Source organism: Heterodontus francisci, chromosome 5, assembly GCF_036365525.1.
Source record: "Heterodontus francisci isolate sHetFra1 chromosome 5, sHetFra1.hap1, whole genome shotgun sequence".
Lineage (NCBI taxonomy): Eukaryota > Metazoa > Chordata > Chondrichthyes > Heterodontiformes > Heterodontidae > Heterodontus > Heterodontus francisci.
The window spans coordinates 197,928,344-197,953,610 of record NC_090375.1 but is presented as its reverse complement, the minus strand read 5'-3'; the positions used below and the strand labels follow the sequence as shown (position 1 = coordinate 197,953,610).

The 25,267-nt window shown below is 44.6% G+C and overlaps 1 protein-coding gene across 3 annotated transcripts in view; it reads right to left on the bottom strand.

The window, feature by feature from the left end:
- dpy19l1l (dpy-19-like 1, like (H. sapiens)) overlaps positions 1–25,267 on the bottom strand; it is a 106,429-nt gene that overhangs the window by 74,832 nt on the left and 6,330 nt on the right. For 2 of the 3 annotated variants that reach the window (XM_068032594.1, XM_068032597.1), the window contains exons 2-7: positions 24,346–24,370; positions 16,568–16,624; positions 15,998–16,085; positions 14,270–14,407; positions 12,866–12,986; positions 12,685–12,778 (exon numbers count right to left, since the gene is read on the bottom strand). In XM_068032594.1, coding sequence (XP_067888695.1) covers positions 12,685–12,778; positions 12,866–12,986; positions 14,270–14,407; positions 15,998–16,085; positions 16,568–16,624; positions 24,346–24,370 — 523 coding nt within the window. The remainder of the gene's footprint in view (positions 1–12,684; positions 12,779–12,865; positions 12,987–14,269; positions 14,408–15,997; positions 16,086–16,567; positions 16,625–24,345; positions 24,371–25,267) is intronic. The other variant, XM_068032596.1, reaches the window with a different exon arrangement.

Sequence of the window (25,267 nt, the reverse complement as noted above, 5' to 3'; positions counted from 1 at the left end):
CACCACATTTTATTTTGTGTTTTTGACTGCAGGACTTGCCATTCACTGTGTGCTTCAGGACTTGCTGTTCATGCACTCCAACACCTTTTCCCCTGTCTAGCAATAGACAATGTTTGACAGCACTAAAGCCAGGAGACCATTATTAGGACTGCTGGTATCAGTAAATTTCTTTTAAACAAGAAAATACAGTACACCATGAATTTTTCGACCCTGATGTGACTGACAGAAAAAAACTATGTAATACATACATACTAGGGCCAAAATGAAAAGATGGAAATATGATGAAGTTATAGCTCATGAAATAAGAGGGACAGTAGCAACATGGATACAGAATTGGCTGAGTGACAGGAAACAGAGCGGTTAATGGATGTTTTTCGGGCTGGAGGAAGGTTTGTAGTGGAAGTCCCCTGAAATATATTAATGACCTATACCTTGGTGTACAGAGCACAATTTAAAAATTTGCAGATATGAAACTTGGGAAGCATTGTGAACTGTGAGGAGGATAGTACAGAACTTCAAAAGGACACAGACAAGCTGGTGGAATGGGTGGACAATGGCAGATGAAGTTCAATGCAGAGAAATGCGAATTGATTCATTTTGGTAGGAAGAACATGGAGAGACAATATAAAATAAAAGGGTATAACTTTAAAGGGGGTGCAGGAACAGAGGGACTTGGATGTCTGTGTGCGTAAGTCATTGAAGATGCCAGGACAGGTTGAGAGAGCAGTCAGTAAAGCATACAGTTTTTTTTTGTCATTCATGGAATGTGGGCGTCGCTGGCCAGGCCAGCATTTTTATTGCCCATCCCTAATTGCCCTTGAGAAGGTGGTGGTGAGCTGCCTTCTTGAACCACGACAGTCCATGTGGGGTAGGTACACCCACAGTGCTGTTAGGAAGGGAGTTCCAGGATTTTGACCCAACGACAGTGAAGGAACGGAGATATAGTTCCAAGTCAGGATGGTGTGTGACTTGGAGGGGAACTTGCAGGTGATGGTGTTCCCATGCATTTGTTGTCCTTCAAGTTGGTAGAGGTCGCGGGTTTGGAAGGTGCTGTTTAAGGAGCCTTGGTGCATTGCTGCAGTGCATCTTGTAGATGGTACACACTGCTGCCACTGTGCCTCAGTGGTGGAGGGAGTGAATGTTTGTAGATGGGGTGCCAATCAAGCGGGCTGCTTTGTCCTGGATGGTGTTGAGCTTCTTGAGTGTTGTTGGAGCTGCACCCATCCAGGCAAGTGGAGAGTATTCCATCACACTCCTGACTTGTGCCTTGTAGATGGTGGACAAGCATTGGGGAGACAGGTGGTGAGTTACTCGCCACAGAATTCCCAGCCTCTGACCTGCTCTTGTAACCACAGTATTTATCTGGCTGATCCAGTTAAGTTTCTGGTCATTCGTAACCTCCAGGATGTTGATAGTGGGGGATTCAGCGATGGTAATGCCATTGAATGTCAAGGGGAGATGGTTAGATTCTCTCTTGTTGGAGATGGTCATTGCCTGGCTCTAGTGTGGCGCGAATGCTATTTGCCACTTACCTGCCCAAGCCTGGATATTGTCCAGGTCTTGCTGCATTTCTACACAGACTGCTTCAGCATCTGAGGAGTCACGGATGGTGCTGAATGTTCTGCAATCATCAGTGAACATCCCCACTTCTGAGCTTAAGATTGAAGGTCATTGATGAAGCAGCTGAAGATGGTTGGGCCAAGGACACTACCCTGAGGAACCCCTGCAGTGATGTCCTGGAGCTCAGATGATTGGCCTCCAACAACCATAACCATCTTCCTTTGCGCTAGGTATGACTCCAGCCAGCGGAGAGTTTTCCCCGATTCCCATTGACCTTAGTTTTGCTAGGGTTCCTTGATGCCATATTCGGTCAAATGCTGCCTTGATGTCAAGGTCAGTCACTCTCACCTCACCTCTTCAGTTCAGCTCTTTTGTCCATGTTTGAACCAAGGTTGTAATGAGGTCAGGAGCTGAGTGGCCCTGGTGGAACCCAAACTGAGCGTCACTGAGCAGGTTATTGCTGAGCAAGTGCTGCTTGATGGCACTGTTGATGAAACCGTCCATCACTTTACTGATAATTGAGAGTAGGTTGGTGGGGCGATATTTGGCCGGGTTGGATTTGTCCTGCTTTTTGTGTACAGGACATACCTGGGCAATTTTCCACATTGCCAGGGAGATGCCAGTGTGGTAGCTGTAGTGGAACAGCATGGCTAGGGGCGAGGCAAGTTCCGGAGCACAGGTCTTCAGTACTATTGCTGGAATATTGTCAGGGCCCATAGCCTTTGAAGAAACCAGTGCCTTCAGTCATTTCTTGATATCACGCGGAGTGAATCGAATTGGCTGAAGTCTGGTTATGAGATCGCTTAGCTCTGTCTATGGCGTGCTGCTTACGCTGTTTGGCACGCAGATAGTCCTGTGTTGTAGCTTCATCAGGTTGACACCTCATTTTGAGGTATGCCCGTGCTGCTCCTGGCATGCCCTCCTGCACTCTTCATTGAACCAGGGTTGGTCTCCTGGCTTGATGGTAATGGTAGAGTGGGGGATATGCCGGGCCATGAGGTTACAGATTGTGGTTAAGTACAATTCTGCTGCTGCTGATGGCCCACAGCACCTCATGGATGCCCAGTTTTGCATTGCTAGATCTGTTCGGAATCTATCCCATTTAGCATGGTGGTAGTGCCACACAACACGGAGGGTATCCTCAATGTGAAGGCAGGACGTCGTCTTCACAACGGCTGTGCGGTGGTCACTCCTACCAATACTGTCATGGACAGATGCATCTGCGGCAGGCAGATTGCTGAGGATGAGGTCAAGTATGTTTTCCCCTCTTGTTGGTTCCCTCACCACCTGCCGCATACCTAGTCTAGCAGATATGTCCTTCAGGACTCGGCCAGATCGGTCAGTAGTGGTGCTACCGAGCCACTCTTGGTGATGGACATTGAAGATTTCGCCCCCCCCCCCGCCAGAGTACATTCTGTGCCCTCGCCACCCTCAGTGCTTCCTCCAGGTGGTGTTCAACATGGAGGAGTACTGATACATCAGCTGAGGGAGGACGGTAGGTGGTAATCAGCAGGAGGTTTCCTTGTCCATGTTTGACCTGATGCCATGAGACTTCATGGGGTCCAGAGTCGATGTTGAGGACTCCCAGGGCAACTCCCTCCCTATTGTATATCACTGTGCCGCCAGCTCTGGTGGGTCTGTCCTGCCGGTGGGACAGGACATACCTGGGGATGGTGATGGCAGTGTCTGGGACATTGTTAGGTATGATTCTGTGAGTATGACTACGTCAGGCTGTTGCTTGACTAGTCTGTGGGACAGCTCTCCCAACTTTGGCACAAGCCCCCAGATGTTAGTAAGGAGGACTTTACAGGGTCGACAGGGCTGGGTTTGCCGTTGTCGTTTCCGGTGCCTTGGTCGACGCCGGGTGGTGTGTCCGGTTTCATTCCTTTTTATTGACTTCGTAGCGGTTAGATCCAACTGAGTGCCTTGCTAGGCCATTTCAGAGGGCATGTAAGAGTCAACCACATTGCTGTGGGTCTGGCAGCACATGTGGGCCAGACCAGGTAAGGACAGCAGATTTCCTTCCCTAAAGGACATTAGTGAACCAGATGGGTTTTTACAACAATCGACAATGGTTTCATGGCCATCATTAGACTAGTTTTTTAATTCCAGATATATTAATTGAATTCAAATTCCACCTTCTGCTGTGGTGGTATTTGAACCCATGCCCCCAGAGCAATACCCTGGGTCTCTGGGTTACTAGTCCAGTGACAATACCACTACGCCACCGCCTCCCCAGTATCCTAGGCTTTATTAATGGGGGCACAGAGTACAAGAGCAAGGAAGTTATATTGAACTTGTATAAAACACTAGTTCAGCCTCAGCTGAAGTACTGCATCCAATTCTGGGCACCGCACTTAAGGAAAGATGTGAAGGCTTTGGAGAGAGTGCAAAAAAGATTCTAATTTGATTGAGTTTTTTGAGGAAGTGACAAAGATGATTGATGAAGGAAGGGCAGTGGATGTTATCTATATGGACTTCAGTAAAGCCTTTGACAAGGTTCCTCATGGCAGACTGGTACAAAAGGTGAAGTCACACGGGATCAGAGTTGAGCTGGCAAGATGGATACAGAACTGGCTCTGTCATCGAAGACAGAGGGTAGCAGTGGAAGGGTGCTTTTATGACTGGAGGGATGTGACTAGTGGTGTTCCGCAGGGATCAGTGCTGGGACCTTTGCTCTTTGTAGTATACATAAATGATTTGGAGGAAAATGTAGCTGGTCTGATTAGTAAGTTTGCGGACAACACAAAGATTGGTGGAGTTGCGGATAGTGATGAGGGTTGTCAGAGGATACAGCAGGATATAGATCGGTTGGAGACTTGGGCGGAAATATGGCAGATGGAGTTTAATCCGGACAAATGTGAGGTAATGCATTTTGGAAGGTCTAATACAGGTGGGAAGTATACAGTAAATGGCAGAACCCTTAGGAGTATTGACAGGCAGAGAGATCTGGGCGTCCAGGTCCACAGGTCACTGTAAGTGGCAACGCAGGTGGATAAGGTAGTCAAGAAGGCATACGGCATGCATGCCTTCATCAGTCGGGGCAAAGAGTATAAAAATTGGCAAGTCATCCTGCAGCTGTACAGAACTTTAGTTAGGCCACACTTAGAATACTGCGTGCAATTCTGGTCGCCACACTACCAGAAGGATGTGGAGGCTTTGGAGAGGGTACAGAAGAGGTTTACCAGGATGTTGCCTGGTCTGGAGGGCATTAGCTATGAGGAGAGGTTGGATAAACTCGGATTGTTTTCACTGGAACGACGAAGGTGGAGGGGTGACATGATAGAGGTTTACAAAGTTATGAGTGGCATGGACAGAGTGGATAGTCAGAAGCTTTTTCCCAGGGTGGAAGAGTCAGTTACTAGGGGACATAGGTTTAAGGTGAGAGGGGCAAAGTTTAGAGGGGATGTGCAAGGCAAGTTCTTTACACAGAGGGTGGTGAGTGCCTGGAACTTGCTGCCGGGGGAGATGGTGGCAGCAGGTACGATAATGACGTTTAAGAGGCATCTTAACAAATACATGAATAGAATGGGAATAGAGGGATACGGTCCCCAGAAGTGCAGAAGGTTTTAGTTTAGGCAGGCATCAAGATCGGCGCAAGCTTGGAGGGCCAAATCGCCTGTTCCTGTGCTGTACTGTTCTTTGATTCATGAGAATGGTTCCAGGGATGAGGAACTTCATTTATGAAGATAGATTGGAGAAGTTGGGACTGTTTTCCTTGAAGAGAAGGCCAAGAGGAGATTTGATAGAGGTATTCAAAATCGTGAGGGGTTTTGACAGAGTACTTAAGGAAAAACTGCTTCCACTCGTGAAAGGATCAAGAATGAGTGGGCACAGAAGAAATGGAGACACGAGGAGAAATGTTTTCATGCGAGCGGTTAGGATCGGAAATGAACTTCTCGAGTGCGGTTCACTCGAGGCATTCAAAAGGGAGTTAGATAGTTACCTGAAAAGGAAGAATGTACAGGGTTATGGGGAGAAGGTGGGAAGAATGGCACCAAGTGAATTGCTCACTCGGAGAGCCGGTGCAGATACGATGGGCCAAATGGCCTCCTTCTGTGACCCTTCTGTCACTTTCTAGTTGGAGGTTATGTCTACATTTGAAAATAAATTTGGGAAGGGACACTGCACACTATCCAGATGTGGAAGACCTTTAAAAAAAAATAGCTAGTAAACTGCATCAATTAGCAGAGAACGTAGACACGTTAACAGGCAGATAAGTATCGAAATATATAATGACCAGATCAGAATTTGTACAATATATTCAAAAAGGAATTGCATAAGCTCCTGAAGGGAAAACATTTGCAGGGCTACGGGGAAAGAGAGCGGGCAGACTTGAAGGGTCAAACGGCCTCCTTCTGTGCTGTAATCATTCTATGATTCCATATTCGGATGTCAGACACAAATTAAATAGAAATTACAACAGGGAAACAGGCCATTCAGCCCAATCAGTCCATGCTGGTGTTTATCTTCCGCACGCATCAAACCCTAAAATCTCGTGTTCCCACTCTGTTCCCATATCCCTTTATTCCCCCTTTCCTTCAGCCACCTACCAAGCCTACTCTTAAATAGTAATACAAAAGTAAATACTGCAGATACTGGAAATCTGAAATGAAAACAGAAAATGCTGGAAATACTCAACCGGTCAGGCAGCATGTGTGCAGCAACAGAGTTAATGTTTCAGGTCAATATCATCAGAACTGGGAAAAGTTGAAAATGTAATAGGTTTTAAGCAGGTGAAATGGGGCAGGGTGGAAAAAAGGAAGCTGAGAGGGCAGAAGACGGGAGGCATTAAATGACAAGAGTTGGTGCTGCAGAGTCAAAGGCAGTGGCAATCTCATCTCTTGCCGTGTATTGACAATACCTTCTGAACTTCTCCTCTCTGACCCTGAATGATCTGTCCTTCGCAAAGACCTCAGCTTTATCCCCTTATGCTCCCACCTTGATGAATTTCAAGCTTGGCGTGATGTTGAGCTCTTCTTCCGTCGTTTCATCTCCATGCTCACGTCTTGGGCCAGGGCCAGGGCCCCTCCCCCCCACATTTTACTCGTCTCCAGTATTCTCTCTCTACCTGGACCTTTCCCTCTGGTCTCTTGATCTTTTCACTGAGAACTGCAGCTGTGACAATCAGCCATCTGAATTTCTCTGCTCCCCTCAGCAATTCCCCACACTTCTCTCACCCTTCCCCTCCCTCCCAGAGCCACAATAGGGTTCCCTTTGTGCTCACCTTCCACCCACCAGCCTCTATATTCAAAGGATCATCCTCCGCCATTTCTGCCATCTCCAACATGATGCCACCACCAAATACATCTTACAGTCCCTTTCAGTATTCCGAAGGGACCATCCCCTTTGCGACACCCTGGTCCACTCCTAAATCACCCCCAATACTCCATTCCCCCTCCCATGGCACCTTTCTAAACAAGCACAGGAGATGCAACACCTGCCCTTTTACCTCCTCTCTCCTCACCATCCAAGGCCCCAAAAACTCCTCCCAGGTGAAATAGTGATTTACATGTACTTCTTTCAATTTAGTATACTGTATTCACTGCTCACTGTATTCACTGTATACTGTATTCACAAACCACTGACCACCTCTAGGCACTTATCCATTGTCTCTTGAGACAAGGAGGCCAAAGATGATTCACTGTTCACAATGCGCTCTGCTCTATATTGCAGAGACCAAACTGCTTTGCGGAACTCCTCCAGTCAGCAAGTCCCATCTTAATTCTCCACCTTGCTCCCATGCTAACCTCTTTGTCCTTGGCCTACTGCAGTGTTCTACCGAAGACCAACCCAAGCTCGAGGAACAGCACCTCATCTTCCAATTAGGTACTTTACAGCCTTCTGGGCTCAACACTGAGTCCAACAATTTCAGACCGTAATCTCTGCCCCAACTTTTGTTTCTTTCACTTTGCATGTTTTGGTCTTACTCTTGTTTTTGCTTTCAAACAGCAGCTGCTCATTATTCTGCTATGCGCACCTCCTCTAGACACAATTTTTGTTTACTTGTCCCATTACTGCTCCGTTTGGCTCTGCAGCACCAACTCTTTTGTCATTTAATCTCTCCCGTCTTCCACCCTATCATATACTTTCCCTTTTGTTGTTTATCCACCCTCCCCCCATTTCACCTGCTTAAAACATGTCACATTTCTAACTTTTCCCAGTTCTGATGAAAGGTTATTGACCTGAAACGTTAACTGTGTTTCACTCTCCACAGATGCTGCTGGACCTAAGTATTTCCAGCATTTTCTGTTTTTATTCTTAAATAGTCTCTGCTTTAATCACTAACTCCAGTAGTGATTCCACAGACTCACACCCCTCTGTGTAAAAAATGTTTCTCCTCCTCTCTGTACCAACTCTATTCTGTTCATGTCTCCGAGTGAATCTAAATAGACATATGAGCAAGTTGATGGTGTAATACACATTAACAGGCTGGAGAAGATTAACATTCACACAACAAGTTGAATGGAGTTCACAAAACACAACATCCAGCTTAAAGGGGAAAAGCTGCTTTCAATTAACTCTAAAAACACAATGATCAAAAGGGCTACATATTTCAGTAGATGTTACGAGGCTGGTTTTGTCAACAGGAATGCCCTCTGGTGGAGTTAAGCACATCAACCCTCGCTGCTAGCCAATCCATGAGAGGATTCAATTCAGTCCACATTATATCACTGGACACAACTTAAACAGAGAAACAGGCTAATTATAATATCAGTTCTGAATAAGGGTCACTGACCTGAAACGCTAACTCTGCTGCTCTCTCCACAGGATGCTGCCAGACCTGCTGAGTATTTCCAGCATTTCTTGTTTTTATTTCAGATTTCCAGCATCTGCAGTATTTTGCTTTTAGTTACAATATCAATGTCCAGAAATACTCATCACAAGAGACTCACCAGAGTTAAAGCATAAGCCCCATTCAAGAAGAACATGTCCTATTTTTGTATATTCTTCCCTGCATTCACCTCACAGCAAGGAAATGTTTGCACTTTGCATTCATTAACTTCCTGCACAGACTGAATCTCATCTTCTATAACCCACCTGACAGTCTGTACCCAAACATTATCCTGCAGTCCACATGAACACCAAGTAACCATCCTCCTGTTCAGGTGGATGTAAAAGATCCCATAGCACGATTTGAAGATGTACTCTGCAGTGTCCAGGGCAATATTTATCCATCAACCAACACTGACAAAAACAGATTATCTGATCATTTACCACACTGCTCTTTGCAAGAGCTTGCTGTGCACAAACTGGCTATGTTTCCGAGATTACAACAGTGACTATACTTCAAAAGTAAAGTGGCTGTAAAGTGCTTAGGGTTATCCTGAAGTTTTTTCTTTTCTTAGTTAAGGACAGAACTGAGAGATAGGCAACCCTTGCACTTCAGAGATAAAGTCATAATGCAAACTTGAGCTATTTGAAGGCAATCACCTTTTACGCCGTACCAAGTCACGGTGCATCTTTCCAAACATGCACTTTTTGTGCATCAGGTACTTATGTCTCATCACAAAAGATGATTCTATTCATAAAGTGAAGTTGTCACTGGACTAGTAATCCAGAGCCTAGGCTAATGCTCTGGGGACATGGGTTCAAATCCCACCACGGCAGATGGTGAAATTTGAATTCAATTAATAAATCTGGAATTAAAAGCTATGCCCTTTAGGGAAGGAAATCTGCCGTCCTTACCTGGCCTACATATGACACCAGACCCACTGAAGTGTGGGTAACTCTTAAAAGAAAAGTGCCCTCTGAAATGGCTGAGCAAACCACTCAATTCAAGGGCAATTAGGGATGAGCAATAAATGCCAGTGCCTCCAAAATCCCACAAAGAAATAAAAAAAATTCTACCCTTTTCATTACAGATATAACACACTGATAATGGCAGTGCCATGTCTCTTTTACATGGGGAGAGGAGTAGGGGAATGATAAAGAGAGGGAACTATTAAAGGACTTAAACTATGGATAATTTTGTAATAGCTGTTTCCATCACAGGTTAATTTTCCACATAATATTGGTCAATTGTCATTTAACCCACCAGACTGCATTGGATTAGAGGGCACTGGTCCCTCTGACTGATAATCTTCCAGGAGTTTCTCTTTAAATGCATTAGAGTGTTACAATAAATATACTACAACATCAGGGTATTAAAAATCTTTGAAATGCAAGCAGCAAATCCAATCTGAGAAGATTAACAGTGCAGGAAGTAGCAGGGTGAGATCCGGGTCCAGAGCCATTGAAAAGGAGTTAATTCTCAGCAAGTAATAAAAATCCTGCTGGTTTTCCCTCTCAAACTCTTTGAGTTGCTCAACATTTCATAGGCTTAAACTGTCTTGAAAATAAAACAAACTAAGAAAACATAAAAGCGGTTCAATGGAAAGAAAGCTTAAGCATCAAAAATGAATGTGGATTTTTTTTTTTAAACACTACAAGTTATGATCAGGAATACACTGCCTGAATGGGCACTGGAAGCAGATTCACTAGCAACTTTCAAATGGGAATTTGATAAATATTTAAAAAGGAGAATTTTGCAGGGCTGCCGAGATAGAGCGGGGGTGTGAGACTAATTGAACTGACCTTTCAAAGAACTGGTACAGGCACAAAGGGGTGAATGGCCTCCTTTCAAGTTGTATGACTTCTAGACACTACTTATAAGTTAAAATCTCCTAGCATTACTTTTGATTATTGTGTGTGAAACAAGTGTGAAAATTCTTTGTAAACAAAACAACTTTATTGGTTCCTTGCAGTTTTTAGTTTAGTTTAGTTTAGAGATACAGCACTGAAACAGGCCCTTTGGCCCACCGAGTCTGCGCCGACCATCAGCCACCCTTTTGTACTAATCCTACACTAATTCCATATTCCTACCACATCCCCACCTGTCCCTACATTTCCCTACCACCTACCTATACCAGTGGCAATTGCTAATGGCCAATTTACCTATCAACCTGCAAGTCTTTGGCATGTGGGAGGAAACCGGAGCACCCGGAGGAAACCCACGCAGACACAGGGAGAACTTGCAAACTCCACACAGGCAGTACCCAGAATTGAACCCGGGTCGCTGGAGCTATGAGGCTGCGGTGCTAACCACTGCGCCACTGTGAAAGATCTCAAATTGTTAAGTTCTGATCAATAAACTTTTCTTACTGTACACATTAGGAAGGCAAAGTTTGATGCATTACAAATCTCCACGAGCTTTGTATTTCATTGATTAAAAACTGTGAAGTTGAATGTGCACGAAGAAGAGGTTCTTGCCATTATGAACATACAAAATGCAGTCTGCAAACTGAATAAACTGGTCAACATTAGACTTGTACCATTCAGTGCACTCACTGAAGATCCTAACAAACTTTCACAATTTAGAGATATTAATGCACAGCAAGCAAAAGAGTACATTTCTTTTTCTCTATCTGTAAGGCACTCTTTAATGAGGTACTATCCTACAAGTGTCTGTCCTCACCTTGCATTGAGAAAAGAATTTGCATTTATATGCAGCCTTTCACAGCCTTAAGGTGTCCCAAAGCGCTTTACAATCAATGAAGTACTTCTGAAGTATAGTGACTGTTGTAATGTGGCAAACCATTGCGGTTGAGTATAAGCAGATCATTCAGAGGAAACTGAGACCAATTTCAGCAGCCCTTACCATCTCCCTCAGCTAGTTACTATCAGCTAACTAAGCACAAATTGGATATCGATTACATGACTCACTGGGGCACGAAACAGTAACTCAATTTAACTGGAGATAGTGATGCAGGATGAACATTTTCCAGTCCAATTCCTTTTCTATTTAGGATAATTGGCAAAAAGGGAGATGTGGAGAAATATTTTTACACAGCAAGTTATGATAATCTGGAATAAGCTGCCTGAAAGGGCAGTGGAAGCAGATTTAATAACAACTTTCAAAAAGGAATTGCATGAGTACTTGAAAATGGAAAAAAAAATTCAGGGCTATGGGGAAAGAGCAGGGGAGTGGGACTAATTGGATAGCTCTTTCAAAGAGCTGGCACAGGCACGATGGCCCGAATATAAGTGCCACAGTCATGGAGTATATATGACTAGGAGAGTCCCAGTGCTGGGTCAGAGTGGAAACCAGACTGAAGGGACTCAAACAGATAGTTATGGAAGAGCTGAACATGCCACTTGGAAGGGACGACATGTTCAAGAACCTTAGACAAGGAGGAAAGATTGGCGACTGCATGCTGGTGGGGGTTAAGGGTAAAGTTTTGAGGAGGCTATGATCATGGAAGTTTTAAAGGGAATGGAACAGAGGAAGCAATTAACAATGTCAGCTAGCACTGGGGCCATGAAACATAGTTGAGTAGCTATGAGTTGGGTGGGGAGAGGATCAAGGAAACAGGAGATGGTCTCACAATCGAAATGAGCTTTGAGTGGACAGTGGAGGGAAGGTGGGAGAGAAGCAGTAAAATAAAGGGGGAGTTGTGGTAAGGATGTGGTTAAAAACAGGGGAGAGGGAAAGGGGGAGTTAACATGTAAGGGAGATGCAGTCTTTGAGAAAACAATCCATGAGTTCTTCTAGTGTTGAGGCGAGGGTGGAAGATGCAAGGGAGAGAGATCTAAGGAGGTGTGTCAAGGGAAATAAAACAGAGTCATGGGTTGTTTTCATGCTCAGAATGATCCTGGAGTACCAGAATGAATTGACCAAGGAGAGGGATGTACAGGAATACTAGTCATGATCCAAACAAATTTCACATTAGATGACAAAACCAGTTGTGCACCAACTGCGCCCAAGTTTGCAGCCATCAGACTTCAGAATCACTGTATGAACACATATTGAAAAGAAATGTGTGACCTCACCACGATTCAAGCTGATGCAACCATCAGAACACAAATCTACAAGAGGCAACTAATATGTTCACTGTACCTTAAATGCCTACAGACATTTATTAAAAAGAATTTCTATAAAGCTTCTGCAGAGACAATAACAGCCTATCTCGAATGCAGTCACTGGTCCATTGGACCTACATGTTCCCCATTGGTTCATTGCCAAATGACTCGCCTCACACTAGCCTGGCAGTCAAGTGATGGACCCCAGCAGAAAAACAACATTTCAATCCCTCCTATAAGGCAGAATGCTCATTTGTTAATTGCACTGCAATATCCTCTTACCTCAAATATGTCCCGTACAGGAAAAATAGTGACATCATGAGCCCATTTAAAATAAAAACAAATGTTACATAAAAGTAGGCAGGGTCTCCCATTCCTGTCGAACAAAAAAAAAATTGTTTACTACCTGCACAAATATTTAAAAGCAGGGAATAAAAATATACCTAAAACATTAAGAACTTGCCTTCACAACTCTCCACAGGGCTGAAGCCCTTCCCTCGGTCCACACGCCAGCACATTTTGGTCGAAATGCCAAGAAAATCTGCAACGGCGATGTAAATGCGGTACCAGCTGCCGAGTACTACCTAACGAGAAAAGAGGTCAGGTTTTTCTGTTAGAGAAGGGGCAATTTTAAACTAAACACTGCACCTCATGCAGCTACCTTTGTGAATCACATCTGGAAATAACATCTTAGACACTAGACCTTTAACTCATCACCCAAGCATTAAATATCAATATTTGGTTATAATCACAACAATAATTTGCTAATGCAGTAATTACTGTTGTCAGCAACATCTCTACATTTTTTTTGCCCAATCACAATGAAACATACGAACCTTTGTAGCAAGCCCAGCTAAGAGTCAGAAAGTGTGGGTTTGCACCCCTCTCCAGGATCTGAGCACGGCAGCTAGCTTGACACTCAAGTACCGAGGGAGTGCTATTGTTGGAGGCCCTTTGCTTGAGGCAACATGTTATACTGAGGTTCCACCAGCCTGCTGATGGTTCAGGTGAATATTACAGATATGGTCCATTTGGAATGCAGTGGCTTTCAATAGTGTTTTGAGCAACGTTCCTCCCTCAACTATTACCCCCAATACCCCTCCGCACTCCCCACCCACCCCCACAAAAAAAAAATCAATTGACCATTCGTCTCATTGCTGTTTGAGAGATCTGGTCCAAACCAGCTGCCATGTTAGCCAACATAACAGCAGTTGATGCATTTCACAAAGTAATTCATTTTATATGAAGCACTTTGAAATATATCAGAGACACATGATATGACACTCTATAAATGAAAGGTTATTTTGAGCAGTGAAACATCCCAACACATTTCAGGGGCCAACAAAGAGAGGAAATGACAGGTGCTGACTGAAAATATAGTTCTGACAAGGTTTTTGAAAATAAGACTGGGAAGCAGAGTTTTAGAAAGTAAGTTCCCAAGCAGAAGGGGAGGCACACAGTAAACCAGACATAGAAGAATAACAATACAAGATGGGACAATAGGCTGCAGAGTCATAGTGGAACAAGGCCAGGGAAGGATTTCTAAATGAATGAAAAATTTGGAATCAACATATTGGAGATATTGGGCAGAGATCAGTAAGAACAAGACTTAGCACAAGACATGATGCATGCAGTGGAGCTGTGATTGAGTTACAGTTTGTGTAGAGTGAAGTTGGTGAGGCCGAGGAAAGGGGGGGGAAAAAAAGAGGACAGCACAGGAGAATGTTAAAAAATGCCTGAATCTCCTCACCGTTTAGTTGCAATTTGCTTACTTTAACCTTCATCCTGCTAATTAACAGGAGCTAGGTGTTATATTGGCCCTGGTTTAAAACCAGATGTCAAACAGAGAATCCAACAGATAACCTACCTCTGGATAAAGATTGAACCGCTTCAAGGTGTTGATAACCAAAGGATATTCAGTCAGGCGATCATTCATGATGTAACTCAAACCTTCACAGAATGAAGGTGCTTCGATGATGGTCTTAAAAAAAGAATAATACAAGCCCTAAAAGCAGAAAAATTATTTAGAAGCTTTACAGCTAAACATGAAGTCAGACCTTTTGACAAACATGAAATGCTGAATTCCAACTCATTCTACCATAATTCTATGGAAAGAATACTTCCTGCAACACTATGAAATTTTGAATTCTGTAAAAATTTCCTAATAGTGCTGTTTAACGACCCTCCCTTTCTGCACTGGAGCTAATATTTCCATTGCTTTAGAAGCTGAAGGATTGCAAAATGTCAATCTGATTTTTTCTTAAATCACAATTTCATTAGTTTTCCCAATATGAACAGATTTCATACTATGACGGCCTCTGTACAGGAAGGTTAGATGGACAAATCTTGCACGCATCCCTACAACTGCCATCACATCTGTACTATCACCTCTGTCCAGCTGCAGCAGATGCTTGCTCATTGCACTCTGTCTGCTAGTTTCACATCATAGAACATCCAGCTGGGTTTTACTGCTCTTGGTTCTTCTACCTTTGCCCACACTGATCGGTAAAAACTCAATGTTCTTAAACATTTCCAATTCCCATGCCTCTGGTATGCTATCCTTCCCTGGTTAACATTAACACATTCTTCCCATGGTGTCTGATGGGAAGGGAAATCAACTTCAACACATAATAACCAGTTGACAAATAGAAATGCCAATAGCAAGCTCCCAGTGGCTCAGTTCCATCCCTGGCCTTTGCCACATTACCTTATGCCAGCTGGTGGGCAACACCAAAGCAAACTGCTTCTGTTTTCGTGGACTAGAAAGAGGTGGGAAGGAGAACACAGCGAATCCCAGTATGGAGAGCAGTGACCACAAATGGTGCACTGGATCCACAATAGGCTGTATGTAACACAAGGCTCTGTGCCCATAATGGTGCTTAATTCAGCCCCACTATTGTGGGGCAGATGCAGAGCTCAGTTAAGGAAAACAAAGAATGGCAAATAGATGGAGTCACCTATGATCAGTCGCTCAGAAACTGGTTTAACACAATGTCATTACACCATAGTGTCACAAGGAAAACAGAAACAAATGATTGAGGAAAAATGTCCCACTGATACTCTAACAGCTGTGTTTGTCATATAAGAAGACGAGCTTCCTCTTAACAGTGCAACGCCCTTTAAAGGGCCTCCAGTGCTCCAATTCTTTGGGACCAGAGTGTAGCGCTCACTGCAGAATTTATCCTCTTTGTTTTCCTCCCCTTAAACAGTGTCCTCCACCGTAACTATAACAAATAATTCCAGGACACATCAATCTTCTAATCTCCTCCAAAATGCATCCTTCTTTAAAAATGCAGAATTATTTTTCATAACCCCATGTACGCCATACTGAGCACAATTCATCTGCATGTGTAACATGGAAGATGTGAAATGCAGGGGATTTAGGGCTTGTAAAGCAGTTCCCATTGCAGAAAGCGAGTGCAATTTAGCAGAGTGAACACTGCAGACCAATGGGGATTAGAAATGGTGTCAGCTGATATCAATTACTGATTCAGAACATCTTGGCTGCCATTTAGCTGTCTCACCTGGCTAGGTGAATTACTGGGGACTCAGAGACATATTACTGTTACCACTGTAATATTAACCAAATGCTTACCATCTCAGTACGAAAAGCCATTTCCCTTTCTAGTGTTGAAAGGTGAGAGAAATGTCGATTATTTTCAAAAAGACTAGATATATGGTACCTAAGGTAAATTAAAGAAAAATTAGAACATTGCTGCCACAGTTTAGAAAAGGTCCATGAAATAGCTGCTGATTTAGCATGCACATGCAAATTCTATCACTGGCATGGTGGTTAACAACATTAGAAATAGGAGCAGTAGACCATACAGCCCCTCGATTCTGTTCTGTCATTCAATAAGATCACAAATGAACGTCTACCTTAACTCCACTTTCCTGCCTATCCCCATATCCTTTGATTCCCTTAAATTCCTAAAATCTATCGATCTCAGTCTTGAATATACTCAATGACTGAGCACCCACAAGCCTTTGGGGTAGAGAATTCCAAAGATTCACAACCTTCAGTGAAGAAATTTCTCTTCATCTCAGTCCTAAATGATTGACCCCTGTCCTGAGGCTATGACTCTTTGTTATTAGATTCTCCAGCCAGGGGAAACAGTCTTTCAGTATCCACCCCGTCAAGCCCGCTAAGAATTTTATACTTAACTGGGTAATGGCTTTCAAACAATGAATTAATGTCTTCAATCCATTCAATCTCCTACTGCTAGAAGATCAATTACAAGGAGCAGCATAAGAGAAGACAATTGTCAATATGATAACTCAAGTAAGCAAATTAATAGCAGTAACAATGGCAGACTTGATATACACATCAGACCCTGGGGGAAAATGTCTGGTGGGAAAATTTGCTTAAATTAATGGACTTTTATTTTTCAGGAACACAACACAGACAAAACAAGTTCAGATGAAAAATGCCCTTAAGCCACCTGACTGCATCCTTTCAGAGTGCAAACTTAACATCTTTCCCTTACCGCAACTGAGCATTTTTCCAGCACCCCAACCTGAGTTACCACTCTGGAAACCTGTTGATCACGCAATGTGTAAAGAAAATCCTCCTGACCTCTGTCCTAAATTGTTTTCACGTGTCCCTTTCTTTAGTTCTCTCAACTAGTTATCACTCAAACAATATTATTGGAACAGATTATCTGATCATTTATCCCATGGCTGTTTGTAACAACAGCAAACTCCCACAACCAGGTGAGAAAGGGGACCAGGGTTCCCTCCCAGCCTTCACCTGGTCTTACCGTAACAGGATTTAAAAAAAAAAACTCCTTGTTTTTAGCTCCCCCTTGGTGAATCCTTGTTCACCACTTTCCAATTATAAGGCAAAGAAACCAGCACAAACAGGTTTCCTTAGGTTTAAAGAAATAAGGTTGAAATTTATTAAACTTAAACTCTAATTCGGTTACACCTATGGATACACGCTGCACCCACACTAGCATGCGTACGCGATACACACTTGCAGACAGAGACAGAACAGAGCAGAAGAAATAAAATGGAAAAGTTTGAGGCAATCTCTGAAGAGGGTTTTTGTTACGGTTCTTCGAGCTCACTATAAAGTCCTTGATTGTAGGTAGATCTTGCTTTTCGTTGGGGCCCAGTATTTTTCTTTAACCTTGTTCACTGTAGGAGACTTTTCTCCCTTGGGGTTCATGTGTCTTCAGTGGATTTGGAGTTCTGTGAGAAAAAAATGGGAGCAGACAGGGGAGGCTGTAGCGTGCCAGCCAGGAGAGGTCATTTCAGTCCAGGAGCAAACAGACACTGAGTTCAAACTGTTTGTACAATTCAGAAAAACCAGGTTGCCAAGCAGGCTAGTCATGTGACCAACTGGTCTGACCATGTCTGTTTGTGGATTCAGCTACCCCAGCAGTCATCCTGAAATTTGAGCTCCCTCACTTTCAATGTCTGGTGCTCAAAGTCCATATTAGGATAAGTGGATAAAGCAAGTAACCCCTCTTGTCCCTACTGGTATGCAAATGTCCTCCATCCCAGTCTGGCAGCCCTTGTAACAGGCCTTCTCTTCTTCCCAGCAACAACTTGAAATTCAATGTCCTTATGGCGAAATTAATATGCCTTATTCTTGGCAGGTGGGGTCCCAGCATGACACTGTGCACAAATTAGCTGCTGTGTTTCATACAACAGTGACTACATTTCAAACGTACTTCATTGGCTGTAAAACAGAGACATCCTGATATCATGAAAGATGCTGTAGAAATGCAAATCTTTTTATCTTTCTTTCACATTTGTCAAACATGACATGTCTTTAGCAAATTCGAGCTGGCTCTCGATTAACCCACACATTTCTAAATAGTTCCTAATTTCATCTTGAATTCAGATTCTAAGAATTTGCCCACAAGTGACATCAGACTAACTGGCTTATCCTCCAAGTCCTGTTGAACAAAGTAAGTAAGTACACTCTGAAAGGTCTCTAGTGCACCATCACAATGACTACCATAACTCAGTTCCTTTTTCTTTAGGTACACTGATAGCACCCTTGAAGAATTAATTAGCTTTCAGCCCCTTCACCCAGTTGGTATCTCTGCTTCACCACTAAAGTCACAGATCATAGAGGACACGTGTTTGAGATGAAACACTACCGTGTTACTTTTCTCTCGAATATAATGTCCAAGAAGCAGACATTTTATCACATTGATTATCCCCTCTTCATTGTTCTGCTCACCCTCCATTTGGATCCCTAAAGGTTTCGACTTCTTCTCTGCCTAGCCCTCTTGCTATTACAGCATCAGAAGATAGAAGATTGGCTGGCTGGCAGAAAACAGAGAGTATCCATAAATGAATCCTTTTCTGATTGGTAGGATGTGACAAGCGGAGTCCCGCAGGATAAAGGCCTACTACCCGACCCGAACCCGACAATATGTGTCGGGTTGGGTCACTCTGCCGGGTCTGGCTTTCGGGCTCGGGTTGGGTCGGACTCACGCATTACTACCTTTTGCTCTGCTGGGAGGAAAAGGGAAGTTGAGTAAGTAAGTGCCAAAATTTGAAAATGCCTGCCTGAGCTGCAGGACGTCAAGGAGGGAAACGTGCATCCGGACTCCACAGACTCGGAGCCTGCGCAGTGAGCGTCTCTATGACGTCAACACGCTCATGCTGCAGCTTCCCTCCATTCCATCCATACAAAAGTGGTAAGTACAGTCAGTGCACTATGGATGTAAAACGAATGCTGTCAACTGGAGAAAGTAAACATTCTGGTGGTCAGGTCAGACTCGGGGAAAAAAAATGGAAGGACTCGGGCCGGGTTGGGCATGGGTCCGATGTGGTTCTGTCAGGTTCAGGTCGGGTTTTTTTTCCATACCCGAGCAGGCCTTTACCGCAGGAGTCTGCGCTGCGGCCTCAACTTTTTACAATTTATATCAATGACTTAGATGACGGGAGCGATGGCATGGTAGCTAAATTTGGAGATGACACAAAGATAGGTAGGAAAGTATGTTGTGAAAAGAACATAAGGAAGTTGCTGACCAATATAGATAGGTTGAGTGAATGGGCAAAAATCTGGCAGATGGAGTATAATGTGGGAAAAAGTGAAGTTGTTCACTTTGGCAGGAAGAATAAAAAAGCAGAGTATTACTTAAACGGAGAACGACTGCAGAATTCCAAGGTGCAGAGGGATCTATGTGCTCTAGAGCAGGAGTCACAGTTAGTATGCAGGTACAGCAAGTAATAAAGAAGGCTAATGGAATGCTATCCTTTATTATGAGAGGAATTGAAAATAAAAGTAAGGACGATATGCGTCAGTTATACAGGGCATTGATGAGACCACATCTTGAATACTATGTGCAGTTTTGGTCTCCTTATTTAAAGAAGGATGTAAATGTGTTGGAGGTGGTTCAGAGGAGGTTTACTAGATTGATACCTGGAATGAGCGGGTTGTCTTATGAGGAAAGGATGGACAGACTGGGCTTGTTTTCACTGGAGTTTAGAAGAGTTGAGGAAAACTTGATTGAAGTATATAAGATCTTGAACAGTCTTGACAAGGTGGATGTGGAAAGGATGCTTCCTCTTGTGGGTGAGTCCAGAACTAGGGGGCACTTTTTAAAATTAGGGGTCGTCCTTTTAGAACAGAGATGAGGAGAAATTTGTTCTCTCGGAGGGTTGTGCGATTTTGGAATTCCCTGCCTCAGAAGGTGGTGGAGGCGGAGTCATTGCATATTTTTAAGGCGGAGGTAGATAGATTCTTGTTAGGCGAGGGAATCAAAGATTATCAGGGGTAGATGGGAGTGAGGAATTTGAGGCGCAAACAGATCAGCCATTGAATGGCGGAGCAGGCTCGAATGGCCTACTTCTGCTCCTAATTCGGATGTTTGTAGAAGAACGTTCTGCTGCACTGGGCTCCTTTCCCGTTCTCTCTTGGCACCCCAGCCTTTTTTTTTTTTCCTGCTTCTGTATAATTTTGTACTCCCAACGGTCACACAAATAAACATTTCCCCAATCTGCCTTTTAATTTCCTATTAGGATAAGACTCCAACCTGTGTTAATTTGACAGAACATCTCACCAAAATACAAATGGAAAAGTTCATTTTTTTTAAAACTTACATTTCACAACAAATGTTACACAACCAGTCATGGCAAAATAGAGCAAATATTAGCACTAAAGCATTTAACTATATACTGTAACAAATTAACCTAGTAATTGCTGTGGGAAAACTTGAATACCTATTTAGATCTGATTTACAAATCCGAATCCTGCTTCCCCGGCTGGGTTTTAACCATAGGCCACCGACTGAAAGGTCAATGGCGAACCCGCTTCCGCCTCACCTGGGGATCCGACCTGTATTTTGCGTTCCCCGGGCTTCAATTGTTCTGATGTGGGACTTCCACCCGCTTGAGGTATGAAGTCCCGCCTAATGGAGCTGCCAGCCAATCAGCGGGAGTGGTGGCCCCTGCTGGGACTACAGCCCAGCTAGAATTAAAAATGCCGGGAAGCCTGGAAGGCAGGTAAGTTTGGTTGCTTCACCGGGGGTGATCGGTCGGGCCCCAGCGAGGCAAGAGTGGGCGGTTGGGGGAACGGGGGGCATGTTGGGTGTTGAGGGTGGTTGGGGTAGCGGGGGCGGCCCGATCACAAGTGCCCCCCTCGGAATGTTTGAGAGCCGCCTGTTTTTGTCAGGCGGCTTCTCTTGGGTCTAGAAGGCCCGTTTGCCACACACAAGATCTGCGTGGAGGCGGGCGAAGGCCCTTAAGTGGCCACTTAAGGGCCGTTTTTCGCTGCCGCTCTGCGTAAATTGGTGGCAGAGGCAGGAGCTGGTCAGGAAGGGTTCCTGGAGCCTCCCGCTCCATTTTATGTCACCACCCGCATCCGCACCCCCCCCCCCCCCCCCGCCACCATCCCGCTCTTTGGGGTGGCGGAACATTCAGCCCCCCATTTCTCCTGGAAAAGTGAGTGGATTGTTGAACTGGACACTCAATCAGCCTGGGTTTTTCACCATCAGATGGTGCTGCCAACTAAGATATCCCAGTAATGAAGGCATTCCTTTCTTATATTCTGCACTGCTCTCTAACATTTGACGTTTTAAAACTTCAACCACGTGCCAACTATTTCAGAAATACTGTCTGCATTTCCATAATCGTTCCACTAACGTCTGGGGATTTGTGCCAAAATTGGGAGAGCTGTTCCACAAACTAGTCAAGCAACAGCTGGACATGGTCATTCTCACCGAATCAAACCTTGCAGACAATGTCCCAGATTCCTCCATCACCATCTCTGGCCATGTCCTGTCCCACCAGCAGGACAGGCCCACCAGAGGTGACAGCACAGTGGTATACAGTCAGGGGGGAGTGGTCCCTGGGAGTCCTCAACATTGACTCTGGGCCCCATGATGTCTCATGGCATCAGATCAAAAACATTCATCTACCCCCGCCCTCAGCTGATGAATCAGTAACTCCTCCATGTTGAACACCACTTGGAAGCAGCACGGAGGACAGCAAGGACACAGAATGTACTCTGAGTGGGGGACTTCAATGCCCATCACCAAGAGTGGCTCAGTAGCAGCACCACTACTGACCAAACTGGCAGAGTCCTAGAGGACATAGCTGCCAGACTGGGCAGGTGGTAAGGGAAAATCCTGCTTGACCTCCTCCTCACCAATCTACCTGTCACAGATGAATCTGTCCATGACAGTATTGGTAAGAGTGACCACCGCACAGTCCTTGTGAAGACCTGTCTTCACACTGAGGACACCACGGCATTGCCACCGTGCTAAATGAGATAGATTCAGAACAGATCTAGCAACTCAAAACTGGGCATCTATGAGGTGTTATGGCCATCAGCAGCAGAATTGTAATCAACCATAATCTGTAACCTCATGGCCTGGCATATCCTTCACTCTACCATTATCAATGATGCGTGTCGGAAATCATATCGGGAGCAGCACCAGGCATACCTAAAAATAAAGTGCCAATCTGGTGAAGCTACAACACAGGACTGCATGCATGAACAGCAGAAGCAACATTCTATAGACAGAACAAAGTGATCCCACAACCAACAGATAAGATCAAAGCTCTGCAGTCCTGCCACATCTAGTCGTGATTGGTGGTAGACAATTAAACAAATAACTGGAGGACGACGCTCCAGTAACACTCCCATCATCAATGACGGCAGAGTCCAGGACATCAAAAGTGTTTGCATCCATCTTCAGCCAGAAGTGCTGAGCGGATGATCCATCTTGACCTCCTTCTGAGGTCCCCAGCATCATAGGTGCCGGTATGGTCAGTTCAATTCACTCCAGTATCAAGATACGTCTGAAGGCACTAGATACAGCAAAGGCTATGGGCCCTGGCAACATCTCAGTTCTAGTATTGAAGAAATGTGCTCCAGAACTAGCTCCACCCTGAGCCAAGCTGTTCCAGTACAACTAGAACACAGGCATCTACCCAACAATGTGGAAACTTGCATAGGTATGTCTTATTCACAAAAAGCAGGACAAATTCAATTTGGCCAATTATCAGTCTACTCCCAATCATCAGCAAACTGATGGAAGGTGTCATCGACAGTGCTATTAAGCAGCACTTACTCAGCAATAACCTGCTCAGTTTGGGTTCCACCAGGGCCACTCAGCTCCAGAACTCATTAGAGTCTTGGTCCATACATGGAAAAGAGAGCTGAATTCAAAGTGAGGTGAGAGTGACTCCCCTTGACATCAAGGCAGCATTTGAGGGAGTGTGGCATCAAGGAGCCTGAGCAAAATTGAAGTCAATGGGAACCAGGGGAGAAATCTCTTCCACTGATTGGAGTCATATCTAGCACAAAGGATGATGGTTGCATTTGTTACAGGCCAATCATCTTAGCCACAGGGCATCATTGCAGGAGTTCCTCAGGGTCGTGTCCTAGACCCAACCATCTTCAGCTGCTTCATCAAAGACCTTCCCTCCAAAATAAGGTCAGAAGTGGGGATGTTTGCTAATGACTGCAGTGCTCAGTACCATTTGCAATTCCTCAGATACTAAAGCAGTCCATGTCCACATGCAGCAAGACCTTGACAACATTCAAGCTTGGAATGATAAGTGGCAAGTAACATTAGCATTACACAAGTGCCAGGCAATGACCATCTAAAACAAGAGGGAATCTAACCATCTCCCCTTGACATTCAACATCATTACCACTGCTGAATCCTGGGCATTACTATTGACCAGAAACTGAACTGGACCAGCCACATAAATACTTAAGCAGCTTGACACCACCCAGGACAAAGCAGCCTGCTTGACTGGCACCCCACCCACCACCTTAAACATTTACTCCCTCCACCACCAAAGCATAGTGGCAGCAGTGTGCATTGCAGCAACTCACCAAAGCTCCTTTGACAGGACCTTCCAAACCTGCAACCTCTACCACTTAAAAGGACAAGGGCAGCAGATGTATGGGAACGCAATCACCTGCAAATTCCCCTCCAAGCCACACACCATCCTGACTTGGAACTATATCGCTGTTACTTCACTGTCGCTGGGTCAAAATCCTGGAACTCCCATCCAAACAGCACTGTGGGTTTACCTACATGACATGGACTGCAGCGGTTCAAGAAGGCAGCTCACCACCACCTTCTCAAGGGCAATTAGGGACAGGCCTTACCAACAACACTCACATCCCAAGGTCAAATAAATAAATAAGAAAAAAACATACCAAACTGCCCAATTATTAATTGGTTTCTGACTGTATTTGACACTTGCCAGCTTATAAATGTGAATATTTGAATAACCAAGAGAAACAGAATATTTGGTACCTCCCCATGAAGTAACTTAATTTGCACTCAAAGGGCTGGTTATAAAATTAATAATTTTAAGTGACAAAACGAAGAACAATCCGACTGGATTATGGGGTAAAGCTTCACTAGAAGGCCCTGGTACCTATACAACAGGTTAGACAACCTAAACAAACCAATCTCAAAATACACATTTGCAAAGGAAACAGTTAACACTCACCAATGTAAAATTCCTGCTATGATAGCTGTAAAAGAGATGGAAAAGAACTGTTTATTCACAGGTTAAAAATCAGGTACTTAAAATTATTCCCAAAAGTTTCAGATCCTCTACATAGTTAAAGGCTGATTGGATTTTGGTTAGAAACATAGAAAGATATACAGAACAGGAGGCCATTCAGCCCATCGTGTCTGTGTTGGCCAAAAAAAGATCTCTCCAGTCTAATCCCACCTTCCAGCACTTGGTGTGTAGCCCCGTAGGTTATGGCAGCTCGAGTTTATATTCAAGTGTTTTTTAAAATGTGATGAGGGTTTCTGCCTCTATCACCATCCAGGCAGTGAGTTCCAGATCCTACCACCCTCTGGGTCAAGACAATTTCTCAACTCCTCTCTAATCCTTCTGCCAATTACTTTAAAGCTATGCCCTCTGGTTATTGACCTCTCTGCAAACCAATTACGAGTGATAAGAACGCAACTTATATAATCACCTGCCTTTTCTCTGTCCCCATGTCTCCTTGTTCTACCCAACCCTGTTGCACCATCACGTTTCTCCCTCCTCCTGCTTTCCTAGGTTCCTTTCTCTCATTTAACCCCTCCTTCCTCCCCCTCTCCAAGCAAGATGTTGGTCCCCAGGCTTTCACCCCCACACCCTCCCCCTCCCCAAGCAGGATGGTGATCACCAGCCTTACCCCAAGCCCTCCCCCTCAGCAGGATGGTGGTCCCCAGCCTCACCCACGCACTCCCCATTCCCTCACTCCCCTCTCCCCCCACCCCCATTCCGTTCCCCCCATTCACCCTCACCCCCATTCCCCTGTACCCCCATTTCCATCCCTCCATCCCGTTCTCCCTCTTCTCCATTCTGCCTCTCCCCCTCCCCCATCACCCACATTCCGTCTCCCCGTTGCCATCTCCCCCTCCCCCATATC